Raw genomic sequence first — 19,540 nt, 5'->3', positions numbered from 1 at the left:
CAACAACGTTGCCTATGGGCACAAACCCACCATCGCTGGACCAGACAGAACTCTTAACTGACGAGACGTGGTTTTGTCTCACCAGGGGTGATGGTCGGATTCGAGGTTATTGTCGTAGGAATGAGTGTTACACAGAGACCTGTACTCTGTAGCGGGATGGATTTGGATGTGGAGGGTCCGTCATGGTCTGGGTCAGTGTGTCACAGCGTCATCGAACTGAGCTTGTTGTCATTGCAGGCAATCTCAACGCTGTGCGTTACAGGAAGACATCCTCCTCCCTCATGTGGTATCCTTCCTGCAGGCTCATCTTGATACGACCCTCCAGTATGACAATGCCACCTGCCATACTGCTCATGCTCATGCGTGATTTCCTGCAAGACAGGAATTTCATTGTTCTGTCATGGCCAGCGAAGAGCCCGGATCTCAATCCCAATGAGCACATCTGGGACCTGTTGGATCGGAGGGTGAAATGTCCGGGAACTTGCAGGTGCCTTTGTGGAAGAGTGGGGTAACATCTCACAGCAAGAACTGGTGCAGTCCATGAAGAGGAGATGCAGTGCAGTACTTAATGCAGCTGGTGGCCACACCAGATACTGACTGTTACTTTTGATGTTGACCCCCTTTGTTCAGGGACACATTATTCCATTTCTGTTAGTCACATGTCTGTAGAACTCGTTCAGTAAATGTATCAGTTGTTGAATCTTGCTATGTTCATACAAATATTTACACGTTTGCTGAAAATAAACACCGTTTTTTTAACCTTTATTTAACTAGGCAAGTCATATTCTTATTTACAATGACAGCCTAGGAAAAGTGGGTTAAATGCCTTGTTCAGGGGCAGAACAACAGATTTAAAATAAAATAAAACATTTTTTAACCTTGTCAGCTCAGGGATTTGATCTTGCAACCTATCGGTTACAAAACCAAAACTCTAACCACTAGGCCCACTGCAGCCCCCCAAAAAAACTGTCCTCCCACTGCAGCCCCCCAAAAAAACTGTCCTCCCACTGCAGCCCCCCAAAAAAACTGTCCTCCCACTGCAGCCCCCCAAAAAACTGTCCTCCCACTGCAGCCCCCCCCAAAAAACTGTCCTCCCACTGCAGCCCCCCAAAAAAAACTGTCCTCCCACTGCAGTTGACAGTAAGAGGAGGTTTCTTTCTTTTCTGAGATTATTTACCATTTAGCAGACGCTTTTATTCAAAAAGACTTATAGTCAAGCATATATTTTACGTATGGAGGGGCCCCGGCGGAACCTGAATTCACTACCCTTGTGATGCAAGTGAGCCACAGAGGACCACCGTCACATACAGAATACAGAAATCCTACTTCCTGAAGCCAGACACTAAGCAGGCCAGTTTGTAAAAAGGAGGTGCTGGTTCCTCTCCTACCTGCTAGGGCTGCTGGACTGCATTGACGCAGATGGTGCTGATGATGATAATGAAGAGGTAGGTTTCTGATTGGATGTCAGAACATCTGAGGGGTTTGTCTCCAGACCTTTCCTGAGAACAGGAGCCTTGCCTTCTTTCAGTATGATCCCAGGCCCATCTCGCCCCAGTGTGAGTGATGGAGCCCAGACCTCCAGGGGAGGGGGACCAGGCCGGGTACTGGAGGGAGGCTGGCGACCCGAGGGCAGGGAGGTGGTCCTGGGCTGTGGTGGAGGGGAATCAGGCTGGGTCAGGAACCGCACTGACTTGGTGGGCTGAGGGATAAAACACATACACAATGTTGACATTATGATACAGCAGTGGAATAGGAATAAAGATGATTGATGCTGGATATAGCAGACAGTGGTAGTCAGCATGTGCTACGTGAAAGAGATCATGGTTAGAGAGAATTTCAAAATAAATAAAAACAAAATAGAAGTCAAAGTAGACCAGTCAACTATCCCTCTAAGCTACTTAATAAGATCTAGAAGGCAGGTGAGCGTGTTACCTTCTCTGTGTTGTTCTTGAGGGCGTCTGGTCTCACTAGGATAGAGTGTATGGAGTGCTGACCATTCGATGCTGCTTGCCTCGTCTCCAACACCTGCCTCGTCTCCAACACCTGCCTATCAAACACCTCTCTGGCAGCCGTGTCCCTGTCCTTCATAGATCTACCACCAGGGGGCACTTGACCTTCAGACATCCAGGCCAGAGATCTGTAGTGATTGGGCAGGATGCTCATGTGTTGTTTCTTCCTGAGCAGAGCAGGGGAGAAGCCAGGGCCCCGGATGTGGCTAAAGTTCTGGCTGTGGGATTGGGACTGAGAATGGGGCTGAAGGCCTGAGGTGGCAGTGGTAGTGTGGGGGTAGTGGTTACTGCATTGGGACGAGCTCTGGGATGAGCTCTGACTGTTTGTCTGGGATTGAAGGGCTGAGCTGGATGAGATGGTGGTGTGGGGGTAGTGTTTTCCCCGCTGAGATGAGCCTGAGAGGACATGAAACATACTTTGAAGTCACTCAAAATGGATCCTTGTCAAATCAACGCAATGTAATTTCCACTGCACTGTTCTGGGTTCCACATTGTACGATCTGACATATCAACTAGAATAGACAGGTTTACTATCTCTGACTGGTCAATACTGAATAGAGAAGCCTTCTTTCCAGGTTTACTATCTCTGACTGGTCAATACTGAATAGAGAAGCCTTCTTTCCAGGTTTACTATCTCTGACTGGTCAATACTGAATAGAGAAGCCTTCTTTCCAGGTTTACTATCTCTGACTGGTCAATACTGAATAGAGAAGCCTTCTTTCCAGGTTTACTATCTCTGACTGGTCAACACTGAATAGAGAAGCCTTCTTTCCAGGTTTACTATCTCTGACTGGTCAATACTGAATAGAGAAGCCTTCTTTCCAGGTTTAATATCTCTGACTGGTCAATACTGAATAGAGAAGCCTTCTTTCCAGGTTTAATATCTCTGACTGGGCAATACTGAATAGAGAAGCCTTCTTTCCAGGTTTAATATCTCTGACTGGTCAATACTGAATAGAGAAGCCTTCTTTCCAGGTTTACTATCTCTGACTGGTCAATACTGAATAGAGAAGCCTTCTTTCCAGGTTTACTATCTCTGACTGGGCAATACTGAATAGAGAAGCCTTCTTTCCAGGTTTACTATCTCTGACTGGGCAATACTGAATAGAGAAGCCTTCTTTCCAGGTTTACTATCTCTGACTGGGCAATACTGAATAGAGAAGCCTTCTTTCCAGGTTTACTATCTCTGACTGGGCAATACTGCATAATGTTAGGATAATAACCAACCAACATGGTTGAGACTGAGAATACAGCACTATGGAACTGTGGAACCACCCAACACCTGAAAATTGAACTTTGTAGAGTTACAAACTTCCTTCACTATTACCTCTCTGTGAACGATGGAAGACCCTCCTCACTGTGTCCCATCCCTCCGAGCTCACCCCATGCAGGGATTGTCTGGTGGCGCCGCCTGTTGATATCATAGGCTGCGTGGCCATGGAAACAGACTGCTGCGGTACCCGTTGTCCAGTAGAGTAACTAGTGCCATCTGAGTTGACCCTGTCGAGAGCTAGAACCACCGCTGGCGTTTTGGAGGACGAGGAGGTTCTTCTTCCAGAGACTGTGCCAGGGCCTGCTGTCACTGCCTTGGAATCCAAGAGCCTGGCAGAAGTTCTGTGTTAGACAGGGAATAAATAGATATTGGTGTCAAAATCAATTAATTAGGTGTCCATGACACAAATGAAAGTCAAAAAAGATAGAACCACTGTAGGAAAGTAGTGTCACTGATGACCCCCACATCAGCTAACAGAAAGGCTGATCCCCTCTGATAACACAACCACAGCATTACAATCCAAATATCAATTGCCACTCGTTTCTCATGGTCTGCGTAATGAGAGCCGGCAGAAATGGCTCTCCCGCTTACCTGAGGACAGGTGTGACATAGTTGCCGGGCAGAAATGCCCACTTACCTGAGGACAGGTGTGACGTAGTTGCCGGGCAGAATGCCCACTTACCTGAGGACAGGTGTGATGTAGTTGCCGGGCAGAATGCCCACTTACCTGAGGACAGGTGTGACGTAGTTGCGGGCAGAATGCCCACTTACCTGAGGACAGGTGTGACATAGTTGCCAGGCAGAATGCCCACTTACCTGAGGACAGGTGTGACGTAGTTGCCGGGCAGAATGCCCACTACCTGAGGACAGGTGTGACGTAGTTGCCAGGGAGGATGCCCACTTTGCCCGTCCGTAGAGAGAGGCCTCGGAGCCAGCCCTCCTTAAACTTCCCATAGACCCCACCATCTCCCCTTCCTCAACTCCAGTTCCACTCAGAACGACGGGGCTTGTAGGAGTACAGAGCAGCACACCTGAAGAACGGATTACATGTTAGGTTACAACAATCTCACATACAGTGTATTCGGAAAGTATTCAGACCTTCTTCACTTTTTCAAAATGTTATTACGTTACAACCTTATTCTAAAATGGATTCAATAATTTTCTCCTCACCAATCTAAACACAATACCCTATAATGACAAATTTGGTGCACATTTATTAAAAATGAAAAACAGAAATACCTTATTTACATAAGTATTCAGACTCTTTGCTATGAGACTCCAAATTGAGCTCAGGGGTATACTGTTTCCATTGATCATCCTTGAGATGTTTCTACAACTTGATTGGAGTCCACCTGTGGTGAATTCAATTGATTGGACATGCTTTGGAAAGGCACACGCCTGTCTATACAATGTTCCACAGTTGACAGTGCATGTCAGAGCAAAAACCAAGCCATGAGGTGGAAGGAATTGTCCGTAGAGCTCAGAGAGGATGTTTTTCAGCAGCAGGGACTGGGAGATTAGTCAGGATTGAGGAAAGATGAACAAAGTACAGAGTGTTCCTTGATGAAAACCTGCTCCAGAGCGCTCACAAAGGTTCAACTTCCAACAGGACAACAACCCTAAGCACAGCAAGACAACGCAGGAGTGGCTTTGGGACATGGCCTTGAGTGGCCTTGAGAGGATCTGCAGAGAAGAATGGGAGAAACTCTCCAAATACAGGTGTGCCAAGCTTGCCAAAAATGTATAAACAACTATTTTGCTTTGTCATTATGGGGTATTGAGATGTCATTATGGGCTATTGAGATGTCATTATGGGGTATTGTGATGTCATTGTGGGGTATTGTGATGTCATTATGGGCTGTTGAGATGGTGTTATGGGGTATTGTGATGTCATTGTGGGGTATTGTGATGTCATTATGGGCTATTGAGATGGTATTATGGGGTATTGTGTGTATGGGGTATTGTGTGTATGGGGTATTTATGTGTATGGGGTATTGTGTGTATGGGTATTGTGTATGGGGTATTGTGTGTATGGGGTATTGTGTATGGGGTATTGTGTGTATGGGGTATTGTGATGTCATTATGGGGTATTGAGATGTCATTGTGGGGTATTGAGATGGTATTATGGGGTATTGTGTGTAGAAAAAAATTTAATCAATTTTAGAATAAGGCTGTAAAGTCACAAAATGTGGAAAAAGTCAAGGGGTCTGAATACTTTCCAAAGTCACTGTAGAGACAGACACACTGTAATGAAAGTCACTGTAGACACAGACACATTGTAAAGGAAGTCACTGTAGATACAGACACACTGTAATGAAGTCACTGTAGACACAGACACATTGTAAGGAAGTCACTGTAGATACAGACACACTGTAAGGAAGTCACTGTAGACACAGACACATTGTAAGGAAGTCACTGTAGATACAGACACACTGTAAGGAAGTCACTGTAGATACAGACACACTGTAAGGAAGTCACTGTAGATACAGACACACTGTAAGGAAGTCACTGTAGATACAGACACACTGTAAGGAAGTCACTGTAGATACAGACACACTGTAATGAAGTCACTGTAGACACAGACACACTGTAAGGAAGTCACTGTAGAGACAGACACATTGTAAGGAAGTCACTGTAGACACAGACACTGTAGGGGAAGTCACTGTAGATACAGACACACTGTAAAGAGGAAGTCACTGTAGATACAGACACACTGTAAGGAAGTCACTGTAGATACAGACACACTGTAATGAAGTCACTGTAGACACAGACACACTGTAAGGAAGTCACTGTAGACACAGACACACTGTAATGAAGTCACTGTAGACACAGACACACTGTAATGAAGTCACTGTAGATACAGACACACTGTAAGGAAGTCACTGTAGATACAGACACACTGTAATAAGTCACTGTATAGATGAAAAAATTCCATATCTAATGTTTTTTAAATTACCTTTCAGGTCATGTATATGATTTCTAGTGTTGAACCACTGTCACGCTACTCCATTCTGGTGTTACTACTCTGGTTATTACTACTGTGTTCCTGCAGTGTTGCTCCAAGGCTACAGCTGTTACTAGTCCAGTGTTAGTCAGTGTTAGTCCAGTGTTAGTCCAGTGTTAGTCCAGTGTTTGTCAGTCTTTGTCCAGTGTTAGTCAGTGTTTGTCCAGTGTTTGTCCAGTGTTAGTCCAGTGTTAGTCCAGTGTTAGTCCAGTGTTTGTCAGTGTTTGTCCAGTGTTAGTCCAGTGTTAGTCCAGTGTTTGTCAGTGTTAGTCCAGTGTTTGTCCAGTGTTTGTCCAGTGTTTGTCCAGTGTTTGTCCAGTGTTCACAAGCTGATGGAGTTGCTAGGCGGCAAACTCCTTGGTATCAGCGGAGGTTGTTACTACCATTTTACTAATGTATTACTCCATAGTTACTACTATGTTACTACTACGTTACTCTAATGTTTCTCCAGTTTTACTCACACACTGATGGATAGCTGCTGAGTGGAAGACTGTTTGGTGTCTGCTGAGGCGGAGGCGGTCTGGGGGTTGATCAGAGCCATGGTGATGGTGGGAGGAGCTTCACCACTACTCATCTTCCTCTCACCCTATAGAAACAGAGGAGGAAGACCAGGATGTAAATATGTATACTGCCATAGTGTTCTTCCTCTCACTCTATATAGAGAAAAAGAGGAAGAATTCAAACAGTAAAGACTGAGAAGATATCATGTAAACTGACAGAGGATGACTAAGATGCCCTCATTAAATGTGGAAGAGGGCATTTATGAGGTATAAAGGAGAAATAAAGCAGACTTTAAAGCAGGACTGCTAGAAAGAGAACCTGGGAGAGACAGGAAACAGGAAGATAGACAGACATAAACCTGTATGATTTTAAAAGGATATCATTGTCATTGAATTTAGTCACTCTTTGACAGCATCCCTTTTGATTTAAACAAACATGCATGTTTGCCAATGCCAGAACATTCCGGAGATAAAGGTGAACCATACCCCATCATTTTTTATTTATTTATATTTATTCATTTAACCTTTATTTAACCAGGTAGGCCAGTTGAGAACAAGTTCTCATTTACAACTGTGACCTGGCCAAGATAAAGCAAAGCAGTGCGACAAAAAACAACAACACAGAGTTACACATAAATAAACGTACAGTCAATAACACTATAGAAAAATCTAGGTACAGTGTGTGCAAATGTAGAAGAATAGGGAGGTAAGGCAATAAATAGGCCACAGAGGTGAAATAATTACAATTTAGAATTAACGCTGGTGTGATGGATGTGCAGATGATGATGTGCAAGTAGAGATACTGGGGAGCAAGAGAACTGGAAGGAAAGCGGCCAAAGGAAGTGTTGGCTTTTGGGATGACCAGTGAGATATAATATGTGGACAACTACAAATGCCTACGTGTAACCCCCAAAGTCCACTCCTCCTTTGGCTGCCTTTCCTTCCAGTTCTTTGCTGCCAATGACTGGAACAAATTGCAAAAATCACTGAAGCTGGAGATGCATATCTCCCTCACTAACTTTAAGCATCAGCTGTCAGAGAAGCTTACCGATCATTGCACCTGTACATAGCCCATCTGTAAATAGCCCACCCAACTACCTCATCCCCATATCGTTATTTATTTTTTTGCTCCCCAGTATCTCTACTTGCACATTCATCTTCTGCACATCTATCATTCCAGTGTTTAATTGCTAAATTGTCATTATTTCGCCACTATGGCCTATTTATTGCCTTACCTCCCTAATCTTAAATACATTTGCACACACTGTATATAGTTTTCTATTGTGTTATTGACTGTACATTTCTTTATCCCATGTGTAACTCTGTGTTGTTTGTATCGCACTGCTTTGTTCTATCTTGACCAGGTCGCAGTTGTAAATGAGAACTTGTTCTCAACTGGCCAACCAGTTAAATAAAGGGGAAATAAATAAAAAATATTTAAAGAAATTCAAGAGCATGTTGTGTCTCAACCGATTGCGGGCACAACACAAAAACCTTAGATGACGTGCCAATAGGATCAGCAAATGTGAATGCTGCAGTGCTGGAAGCTGCCTCGCCATCGCTCAGTGTGACATTGGATAATTAAAGTGCATTCAAGAAAGTTATGTTCAGGCCAACTGTAGGCTAATGTGTTAGTAGATGAGTCATTCTGCCAAACCAATAGCAAATAACCACAGGCTGTTTTAATTATAACAACAAATTAACACATTTTCAATCAAAACGATTATACTAATGACAAAATGACAAACAGGTAGTGGTCAGAATTCGAGAAACAATAGAATAGACATGTGGGTGTGTGTTCATTTTGTTTGCACAAATAGGCCTACATATTTTTTAATAAAGAAAAATCTATTAAAATTATGCCTTTTTAAATTTGTACAGAGAAAACAAGAAATCTAGATGTATATTGTGTATCGTCCAAACCTCTGAAAAAATGTAGATACTACTTTTAGGCCATTATTGACAGCCCTACTCCACACAATGCCCCACAAATCCACTCCTCCTCCCTCTCTACCCTCCTCCTCCCTCTCTTCTCTCCCCTCCCCCTCCTCCTCCCTCCCTCTCTCTCCTCTCTCCTCTCCTCCTCTCCTTGTCCTCTCCTCCTCCCTGTCCTCTCCTCTCTTCTCTCCCTCTCCCCTCCTCCTCCCTCCCTCTCCTCTCTCTCTCCCCTCCTCCTCCCTGTCCTCTCTCTCTCTTCTCTCCCTCTCCCCTCCTCCTCCTCCCTCTCCTCTCTCTCTCCCTCCCTCCTCCCTCCCTCTCCTCTCTCTCTCTTCTCTCTCTCTCCTCCTCCTCCCTGTCCTCTCTCTTCTCTCCCTCTCCCCTCCTCCCCCTCCCTCTCCTCTCTCTCTCTCTCTCTTCTCTCCCTCTCCTCCTCCTCCCTGTCCTCTCTCTTCTCTCCCTCTCCCCTCCTCCTCCTCCCTCTCCTCTTCTTCCCTCTCCTCTCCTCCTCCTCCCTGTCCTCTCTCTCTCTTCTCTCCACTCCTCCTCCTCCCTCTCCTCCTCCTCCTCCTTGTCCTCTCTCTCTCTCTTATCTTCAACCTCCTCCACCTCCTCCCTCTACTCCTCCTCCTGTTGTAATGGTTTGTGGTTAACAGTGTAGTCATTCTGTAAACACTACATAGTGGTGTTCCAGACACAGGCTATTAGCATCCACCTCTAGAAACACTACATAGTGGTGTTCCAGACCCAGGCTATTAGCATCACACCTCTAGAAACACAGCCTGGCAGGGTGTTCCAGACCCAGGCTATTAGCATCACACCTCTAGAAACAGCCTGGCAGGGTGTTCCAGACCCAGGCTATTAGCATCACACCTCTAGAAACACAGCCTGGCATGGTGTTCCAGACCCAGGCTATTAGCATCACACCTCTAGAAACACAGCCTGACAGGGTGTTCCAGACCCAGGCTATTAGCATCACACCTCTAGAAACACAGCCTGGCATGGTGTTCCAGACCCAGGCTATTAGTATCACACCTCTAGAAACACAGCCTAGCAGGGTGTTCCAGACCCAGGCTATAAGCATCACACCTCTCGAAACACAGCCTAGCAGGGTGTTCCAGACCCAGGCTATAAGCATCACACCTCTCGAAACACAGCCTAGCAGGGTGTTCCAGACCCAGGCTATTAGTATCACACCTCTCGAAACACAGCCTAGCAGGGTGTTCCAGACCCAGGCTATTAGTATCACACCTCTAGAAACACAGCTTGGCAGGGTGTTCCAGACCCAGGCTATTAGTATCACACCTCTAGAAACACAGCTTGGCAGGGTGTTCCAGACCCAGGCTATTAGTATCACACCTCTAGAAACACAGCCTAGCAGGGTGTTCCAGACCCAGGCTATAAGCATCACACCTCTCGAAACACAGCCTAGCAGGGTGTTCCAGACCCAGGCTATTAGTATCACACCTCTCGAAACACAGCCTAGCAGGGTGTTCCAGACCCAGGCTATTAGTATCACACCTCTAGAAACACAGCTTGGCAGGGTGTTCCAGACCCAGGCTATTAGTATCACACCTCTAGAAACACAGCTTGGCAGGGTGTTCCAGACCCAGGCTATTAGTATCACACCTCTAGAAACACAGCCTGACAGGGTGTTCCAGACCCAGGCTATTAGTATCACACCTCTAGAAACACAGCCTAGCAGGGTGTTCCAGACACAGGCTATTAGCATCCACCTCTAGAAACACTACATAGTGGTGTTCCAGACCCAGGCTATAAGCATCACACCTCTAGAAACACAGCCTAGCAGGGTGTTCCAGACCCAGGCTATTAGTATCACACCTCTAGAAACACAGCCTAGCAGGGTGTTCCAGACCCAGGCTATAAGCATCACACCTCTAGAAACACAGCCTAGCAGGGTGTTCCAGACCCAGGCTATAAGCATCACACCTCTAGAAACACAGCCTAGCAGGGTGTTCCAGACCCAGGCTATTAGCATCACACCTCTCGAAACACATCCTAGCAGGGTGTTCCAGACCCAGGCTATAAGCATCACACCTCTCGAAACACAGCCTAGCAGGGTGTTCCAGACCCAGGCTATTAGCATCACACCTCTCGAAACACATCCTAGCAGGGTGTTCCAGACCCAGGCTATAAGCATCACACCTCTCGAAACACATCCTAGCAGGGTGTTCCAGACCCAGGCTATAAGCATCACACCTCTCGAAACACAGCCTAGCAGGGTGTTCCAGACCCAGGCTATTAGCATCACACCTCTCGAAACACATCCTAGCAGGGTGTTCCAGACCCAGGCTATTAGCATCACACCTCTAGAAACACATCCTAGCAGGGTGTTCCAGACCCAGGCTATTAGTATCACACCTCTAGAAACACATCCTAGCAGGGTGTTCCAGACCCAGGCTATAAGCATCACACCTCTAGAAACACAGCCTAGCAGGGTGTTCCAGACCCAGGCTATAAGCATCACACCTCTAGAAACACAGCCTAGCAGGGTGTTCCAGACCCAGGCTATTAGCATCACACCTCTAGAAACACAGCCTAGCAGGGTGTTCCTACTGTCTCTCCACTTGGTATAATCTCATACCATCTCCAGCAACATAACAAGTCAACTGTTAGCCGCAGGTAACTTCTTAGCAACTGTTAAACTGTTTGAGACTGTTAGCACAGATCTGTTTGTTTGTGCTTCATACGCCAACACCTCTTCCTTTGGTTGTCATCCCAAACATGACTGGCACTCACACAAATCAGATCTGGCAAAGAAACAGGTCAATAAATAAACTGTTCTCCACAGACAGCCTCATAGCATTTTATAGCCTTTGTTGACATGTTGGTAACGTTGATTCTCTGATTATGACGCCCGTACTGTATAACATTAACGTTAAATAAACAGCAATGTTAAAGATGGTATTATAGGAAGTAAAACAAACATCAACATCATGACATCACAACAATAGTGCTGAGGTGGGAAGAAAACACGGAACATCAACAACCTCCTTCTGTTTAGCTGGGTGGGAGGGAAGGAAGGAAGGAAGGGCATGCAGGACTAGGCTTGTCTGCTATTATTGGCACAGCAATGTGAAGGAGTATTACCTGCTCAGTGAAGAGGAAGGAGCTCTCAGGCAGATCAGAGAGGGAGGGAGAGAAAGAGGGAGTGAGAGAGAGATGAGAGCGGGAGGGAGAGAAAGTGGGAAATAAAGAGAGAGAGGGAGATGAGGAATGACAGAGAAAAAGAGGGAGATGAGGAATGACAGAGAAAGAGAGGTAGATCAGGAATGAGAGAGAAAGAGAGGGAGGTCAGGAATGAGAGAGAAAGAGAAGGAGAGAGGAGAGAGATGAGAGGTTTTGTTATATAACTGACTACAGTGACTCATCATCGTCATCATGTGAGGGATCAACACAGGGGGGTGCTCTGGACCCTCCTCCTCCTCCTCTTTCTACTCCTCCTATGAGGGATCAACAGAGACAGAGGGGTGCTCTGGACCCTCCTCCTCCTCTTTCTATTCCTCCTATGAGGGATCAACAGAGAGACAGGGGGGTGCTCTGGACCCTCCTCCTCCTCCTCTTTCTACTCCTCCTATGAGGGATCAACAGAGACAGAGGGGTGCTCTGGACCGTCCCCCTCCTCCTCCTCTTTCTACTCCTCCTATGAGGGATCAACAGAGACAGAGGGGTGCTCTGGACCCTCCTCCTCCTCCTCTTTCTACTCCTCCTATGAGGGATTAACAGAGACAGAGGGGTGCTCTGGACCCTCCTCCTCCTCCTCTTTCTACTCCTCCTATGAGGGATCAACAGAGACAGAGGGGTGCTCTGGACCCCTCCCCCTCCTCCTTCTACCTCCTGCAGAGGGATCAACAGAGACAGAGGGGTGCTCTGGACCCTCCTCCTCCTCCTCTTTCTATTCCTCCTATGAGGGATCAACAGAGAGACAGAGGGGTGCTCTGGACCCTCCTCCTCCTCCTCTTTCTACTAGGTTTGCATTTATATTTTTTTCAAAATAGCCCTGAGGTTTGAAATTAAATCTGCAGGTGTTTGGATGCAGCATAGCACTCGTCAGAATAACCTGCTTTGAAATGACCAAGGCTATACAGCATAGTGTGGTTGTACGGTTTCACTTTTGGGTTAAAAGGTAGAGGATTAATTTCTTTATCTGGGCCCAGGTACAACATAACACACTGTAGGTACTGCACCTGAGTTAGCTTAGGCTGCTAGCTAATGCTGCACCAGCAGTCCACATGATGTTTATGGTACACCAAGGAAGGTCATGCTGTTGTGCCCTCCATCTCTTCTCACAGATGCACCTCTGCTAAATGAGCACCTGGGAAGCATCGTTGAGCACCCTTCCTGTCTGTGTCTCCATACCAAATTGCACCCTACATAGTGCACTACGTTTGACCAGAGCCCTGGTCTATATAGGGGTATAGGGTCCCATTTTGGACACAGGTGTATTCCATCTCCCAGGCCACACCCACAGCAGGACCATGCAATGTCCTTTCAGACTGCTACGCATCAGCTTGAGGAAAGCCTGGCCTCCTACCAACCACTCTGATTGAAATCTGGGCTTCCCTGCTGTTTCCTATACACTATGCTCCATCTTCCAATACCTCCATCTATCTATCATTCCCTCCCTCCCTCCATCTATCTATCATTCCCTACCTCCATCTATCTATCATTCCCTCCATCTATCTATCATTCCCTCCATCTATCTATCATTCCCTCCCTCCATCTATCTATCATTCCCTCCATCTATCTATCATTCCCTCCCTCCATCTATCTATCATTCCCTCCCCTCCATCTATCTATCATTCCCTCCATCTATCTATCATTCACTCCATCTATCTATCTATCATTCACCCCCTCCATCTATCTATCATTCCCTCCCTCCATCTATCTATCATTCCCTCCATCTATCTATCATTCACTCCCTCCATCTATCTATCATTCCCTCCATCTATCTATCATTCACTCCCTCCATCTATCTATCATTCCATCCATCTATCTATCATTCGCCCCCTCCATCTATCTATCATTCACTCCCTCCATCTATATATCATTCCCTCCCTCCATCTATCTATCATTCACTCCCTCCATCTATATATCATTCCCTCCCTCCATCTATCTATCATTCCCTCCATCTATCTATCATTCACCCCCTCCATCTATCTATCATTCACTCCCTCCATCTATATATCATTCCCTCCCTCCATCTATCTATCATTCCCTCCCTCCATCTATCTATCATTCACTCCCTCCATCTATCTATCATTCCCTCCATCTATCAATCATTCGCCCCCTCCATCTATCTATCATTCACTCCCTCCATCTATATATCATTCCCTCCCTCCATCTATCTATCATTCACTCCCTCCATCTATATATCATTCCCTCCCTCCATCTATCTATCATTCCCTCCATCTATCTATCATTCACCCCCTCCATCTATCTATCATTCACTCCCTCCATCTATATATCATTCCCTCCCTCCATCTATCTATCATTCACTCCCTCCATCTATCTATCATTCCCTCTATCTATCTATCATTCCCTCCATCTATCTATCTATCATTCCCTCCCTCCATCTATATATCATTCCCTCCCTCCATCTATCTATCATTCACTCCCTCCATCTATCTATCATTCCCTCCATCTATCTATCTATCATTCCCTCCCTCCATCTACTCTATCATTCACTCCCTCCATCTATCTATCATTCCCTCCATCTATCTATCATTCACTCCCTCCATCTATCTATCATTCACTCCCTCCATCTATCTATCATTCACTCCCTCCATCTATCTATCATTCACTCACTCTATCTATATATCATTCCCTCCCTCCATCTATCTATCATTCACTCCCTCCATCTATCTATCATTCCCTCCCTCCATCTATCTATCATTCCCTCCCTCCATCTATATATCATTCCCTCCCTCCATCTATCTATCATTCCCTCCATCTATCTATCATTCCCTCCCTCCATCTATCTATCATTCCCTCCCTCCATCTATCTATCATTCCCTCCATCTATCTATCATTCACTCCATCTATCTATCTATCATTCACCCCCTCCATCTATCTATCATTCCCTCCCTCCATCTATCTATCATTCCCTCCATCTATCTATCATTCACTCCCTCCATCTATCTATCATTCCCTCCATCTATCTATCATTCACTCCCTCCATCTATCTATCATTCCATCCATCTATCTATCATTCGCCCCTCCATCTATCTATCATTCACTCCCTCCATCTATATATCATTCCCTCCCTCCATCTATCTATCATTCACTCCCTCCATCTATATATCATTCCCTCCCTCCATCTATCTATCATTCCCTCCATCTATCTATCATTCACCCCCTCCATCTATCTATCATTCACTCCCTCCATCTATATATCATTCCCTCCCTCCATCTATCTATCATTCCCTCCCTCCATCTATCTATCATTCACTCCCTCCATCTATCTATCATTCCCTCCATCTATCAATCATTCGCCTCCCTCCATCTATCTATCATTCACTCCCTCCATCTATATATCATTCCCTCCCTCCATCTATCTATCATTCACTCCCTCCATCTATATATCATTCCCTCCCTCCATCTATCTATCATTCCCTCCATCTATCTATCATTCACCCCCTCCATCTATCTATCATTCACTCCCTCCATCTATATATCATTCCCTCCCTCCATCTATCTATCATTCACTCCTCCATCTATCTATCATTCCCTCTATCTATCTATCATTCCCTCCATCTATCTATCTATCATTCCCTCCCTCCATCTATATATCATTCCCTCCCTCCATCTATCTATCATTCACTCCCTCCATCTATCTATCATTCCCTCCATCTATCTATCTATCATTCCCTCCCTCCATCTACTCTATCATTCACTCCCCTCCATCTATCTATCATTCCCTCCATCTATCTATCATTCACTCCCTCCATCTATCTATCATTCACTCCCTCCATCTATCTATCATTCACTCCCTCCATCTATCTATCATTCACTCACTCTATCTATATATCATTCCCTCCCTCCATCTATCTATCATTCACTCCCTCCATCTATCTATCATTCCCTCCCTCCATCTATCTATCATTCCCTCCCTCCATCTATATATCATTCCCTCCCTCCATCTATCTATCATTCACTCCCTCCATCTATCTATCATTCACTCCCTCCATCTATCTATCATTCCCTCCCTCCATCTATCTATCATTCCCTCCCTCCATCTATCTATCATTCCCTCCCCTCCATCTATCTATCATTCCCTCCCTCCATCTATCTATCATTCACCCCCTCCATCTATCTATCATTCACCCCCTCCATCTATCTATCATTCCCTCCCTCAATCTATCTATCATTCCCCTCCCTCCATCTATCTATCATTCCCTCCCTCCATCTATCTATCATTCCCTCCCTCCATCTATCTATCATTCCCTCCCTCCATCTATCTATCATTCCCTCCCTCCATCTATCTATCATTCCCTCCCTCCATCTATCTATCATTCCCTCCCTCCATCTATCTATCATTCCCTCCCTCCATCTATCTATCATTCCTTCCCTCCATCTATATATCATTCACTCCCTCCATCTACCTATCATTCACCCCCTCCATCTATCTATCATTCACCCCCTCCATCTATCTATCATTCACTCCCTCCATCTATCTATCATTCACTCCCTCCATCTATCTATCATTCACTCCCTCCATCTATCTATCATTCACCCCCTCCATCTATCTATCATTCCCTCCCTCCATCTATCTATCATTCCCTTCCTCCATCTATCTATCATTCCCTCCCTCCATCTATCTATCATTCACCCCCTCCATCTATCTATCATTCACTCACTCCCTCCATCTATCTATCATTCCCTCCCTCCATCTATCTATCATTCCCTCCCTCAATCTATCTATCATTCCCTCCCTCCATCTATCTATCATTCCCTCCCTCCATCTATCTATCTATCTATCTATCTATCTATCTATCTATCCATCTATCTATCTATCTATCTATCTATCTATCTATCTACCTATCTATCTATCTATCATTCCCTCCCTCCATCTATATATCATTCCCTCCCTCCATCTATCTATCATTCACTCCCTCCATCTATCTATCATTCACTCCCTCCATCTATCTATCATTCCCCTCCCTCCATCTATCTATCATTCCCTCCCTCCATCTATATATCATTCCCTCCTCCATCTATCTATCATTCCCTCCCTCCATCTATCTATCATTCACCCCTCCATCTATCTATCATTCACCCCCTCCATCTATCTATCATTCCCTCCCTCAATCTATCTATCATTCCCTCCCTCCATCTATCTATCATTCCCTCCCTCCATCTATCTATCATTCCCTCCCTCCATCTATCTATCATTCCCTCCCTCCATCTATCTATCATTCACTCCCTCCATCTATCTATCATTCAACCCCTCCATCTATCTATCATTCCCTCCCTCCATCTATCTATCATTCCCTCCCTCCATCTATATATCATTCCCTCCCTCCATCTATCTATCATTCACCCCCTCCATCTATCTATCATTCACTCCCTCCATCTATCTATCATTCCCTCCCACCATCTATCTATCATTCCCTCCCCTCCATCTATCTATCATTCCCTCCCTCCATCTATCTCTCATTCCCTCCCTCCATCTATCTATCATTCCCTCCCTCCATCTATATATCATTCACTCCCTCCATCTATCTATCATTCACCCCCTCCATCTATCTATCATTCACCCCTCCATCTATCTATCATTCACTCCCTCCATCTATCTATCATTCACTCCTTCCATCTATCTATCATTCACCCCCTCCATCTATCTATCATTCCCTCCCTCCATCTATCTATCATTCCCTCCCTCCATCTATCTATCATTCCTCCCTCCATCTATCTATCATTCACCCCCTCCATCTATCTATCATTCACTCCCTCCATCTATCTATCATTCCCTCCCTCCATCTATCTATCATTCCCTCCCTCCATCTATCTATCATTCCCTCTCTCCATCTATCTATCATTCCCTCCCTCCATCTATCTATCATGCCCTCCCTCCATCTATCTATCATTCCCTCCCCTCTATCTATCTATCATTCCCTCCCTCCATCTATCTATCATTCCCTCCCTCCATCTATCTATCATTCACTCCATCTATCTATCATTCCCTCCCTCCATCTATCTATCATTCCCTCCCTCCATCTATCTATCATTCCCTCCATCTATCTATCATTCCATCCCTCCATCTATCTATCATTCCCTCCCTCCATCTATCTATCACTCCCTCCATCTATCTATCATTCCCTCCCTCCATCTATCTATCATTCCCTCCATCTATCTATCATTCCATCCCTCCATCTATCTATCACTCCCTCCCTCCATCCCTCCCTCACTCCCTCCCTATGCCATTTGGGATGCAGACTCTCCTCTGACTCAATGATCCTTTTAAGGACTAGTTAGTCTGAAAACAGTCTGTGTTAAAGGACTAGTTATCCTGTAAACAGCCTGTGTTACAGGACTAGTTAGTCTGAAAACAGCCTGTGTTAAAGGACTAGTTAGTCTGAAAACAGCCTGTGTTAAAGGACTAGTTATCCTGTAAACAGCCTGTGTTAAAGGACTAGTTAGTCTGAAAACAGCCTGTGTTAAAGGACTAGTTAGTCTGAAAACAGTCTGTGTTAAAGGACTAGTTAGTCTGAAAACAGTCTGTGTTATAGGACTAGTTAGTCTGAAAACAGCCTGTGTTATAGGACTAGTTAGTCTGAAAACAGCCTGTGTTAAAGGACTAGTTATCCTGTAAACAGCCTGTGTTAAAGGACTAGTTAGTCTGAAAACAGCCTGTGTTAAAGGACTAGTTATCCTGTAAACAGCCTGTGTTACAGGACTAGTTAGTCTGAAAACAGTCTGTGTTAAAGGACTAGTTATCCTGTAAACAGCCTGTGTTAAAGGACTAGTTAGTCTGAAAACAGCCTGTGTTAAAGGACTAGTTAGTCTGAAAACAGCCTGTGTTAAAGGACTAGTTATCCTGTAAACAGCCTGTGTTACAGCACTAGTTAGTCTGAAAACAGCCTGTGTTAAAGGACTAGTTATCCTGTAAACAGCCTGTGTTATAGGACTAGTTAGTCTGAAAACAGCCTGTGTTAAAGGACTAGTTAGTCTGAAAACAGCCTGTGTTAAAGGACTAGTTATCCTGTAAACAGCCTGTGTTACAGGACTAGTTAGTCTGAAAACAGTCTGTGTTAAAGGACTAGTTAGTCTGAAAACAGCCTGTGTTAAAGGACTAGTTATCCTGTAAACAGCCTGTGTTAAAGGACTAGTTAGTCTGAAAACAGCCTGTGTTACAGGACTAGTTATCCTGTAAACAGCCTGTGTTACAGGACTAGTTAGTCTGAAAACAGTCTGTGTTAAAGGACTAGTTATCCTGTAAACAGCCTGTGTTATAGGACTAGTTAGTCTGAAAACAGCCTGTGTTAAAGGACTAGTTAGTCTGAAAACAGCCTGTGTTAAAGGACTAGTTATCCTGTAAACAGCCTGTGTTAAAGGACTAGTTAGTCTGAAAACAGCCTGTGTTAAAGGACTAGTTATCCTGTAAACAGCCTGTGTTACAGGACTAGTTAGTCTGAAAACAGTCTGTGTTAAAGGACTAGTTAGTCTGAAAACAGCCTGTGTTAAAGGACTAGTTATCCTGTAAACAGCCTGTGTTACAGCACTAGTTAGTCTGAAAACAGCCTGTGTTAAAGGACTAGTTATCCTGTAAACAGCCTGTGTTATAGGACTAGTT

The 19,540-nt window shown here is 45.0% G+C and overlaps 1 protein-coding gene across 1 annotated transcript; it reads right to left on the bottom strand.

The window, feature by feature from the left end:
• Positions 1-1,384: 1,384 nt before the first annotated feature.
• LOC135536208 (E3 ubiquitin-protein ligase SH3RF2-like) lies at positions 1,385-6,827 on the bottom strand. Its single transcript, XM_064962581.1, has 5 exons — positions 6,752-6,827; positions 4,143-4,257; positions 3,337-3,623; positions 1,933-2,405; positions 1,385-1,699 (listed from the first exon to the last, which is right to left on the bottom strand). The coding sequence occupies exons 1-5, from the start codon at positions 6,825-6,827 to the stop codon at positions 1,385-1,387; spliced, it is 1,266 nt and encodes a 421-aa protein (XP_064818653.1).
• Between the last annotated feature and the right edge of the window lie 12,713 nt (positions 6,828-19,540).

This window comes from Oncorhynchus masou, unplaced genomic scaffold (assembly GCF_036934945.1).
Source record: "Oncorhynchus masou masou isolate Uvic2021 unplaced genomic scaffold, UVic_Omas_1.1 unplaced_scaffold_5740, whole genome shotgun sequence".
In the NCBI taxonomy this organism is placed as follows: domain Eukaryota; kingdom Metazoa; phylum Chordata; class Actinopteri; order Salmoniformes; family Salmonidae; genus Oncorhynchus; species Oncorhynchus masou.
The sequence above is the reverse complement of the archived record's forward strand: the minus strand, read 5'-3'. Positions and strand labels throughout refer to the sequence as shown.

Bases quoted from the DNA above. Each gene is read 5' to 3' on its own strand.
- LOC135536208 (XM_064962581.1), bottom strand. From the start codon at position 6,827: ATGGCTCTGATCAACCCCCAGACCGCCTCCGCCTCAGCAGACACCAAA. The intron at 4,258-6,751 runs GTGTGTGAGTAA...ACTGGAGTTGAG, and splicing joins CACTCAGCAGCTATCCATCA to GAAGGGGAGATGGTGGGGTC. The intron at 1,700-1,932 runs GTAACACGCTCA...TTTATCCCTCAG, and splicing joins TCAAGAACAACACAGAGAAG to CCCACCAAGTCAGTGCGGTT.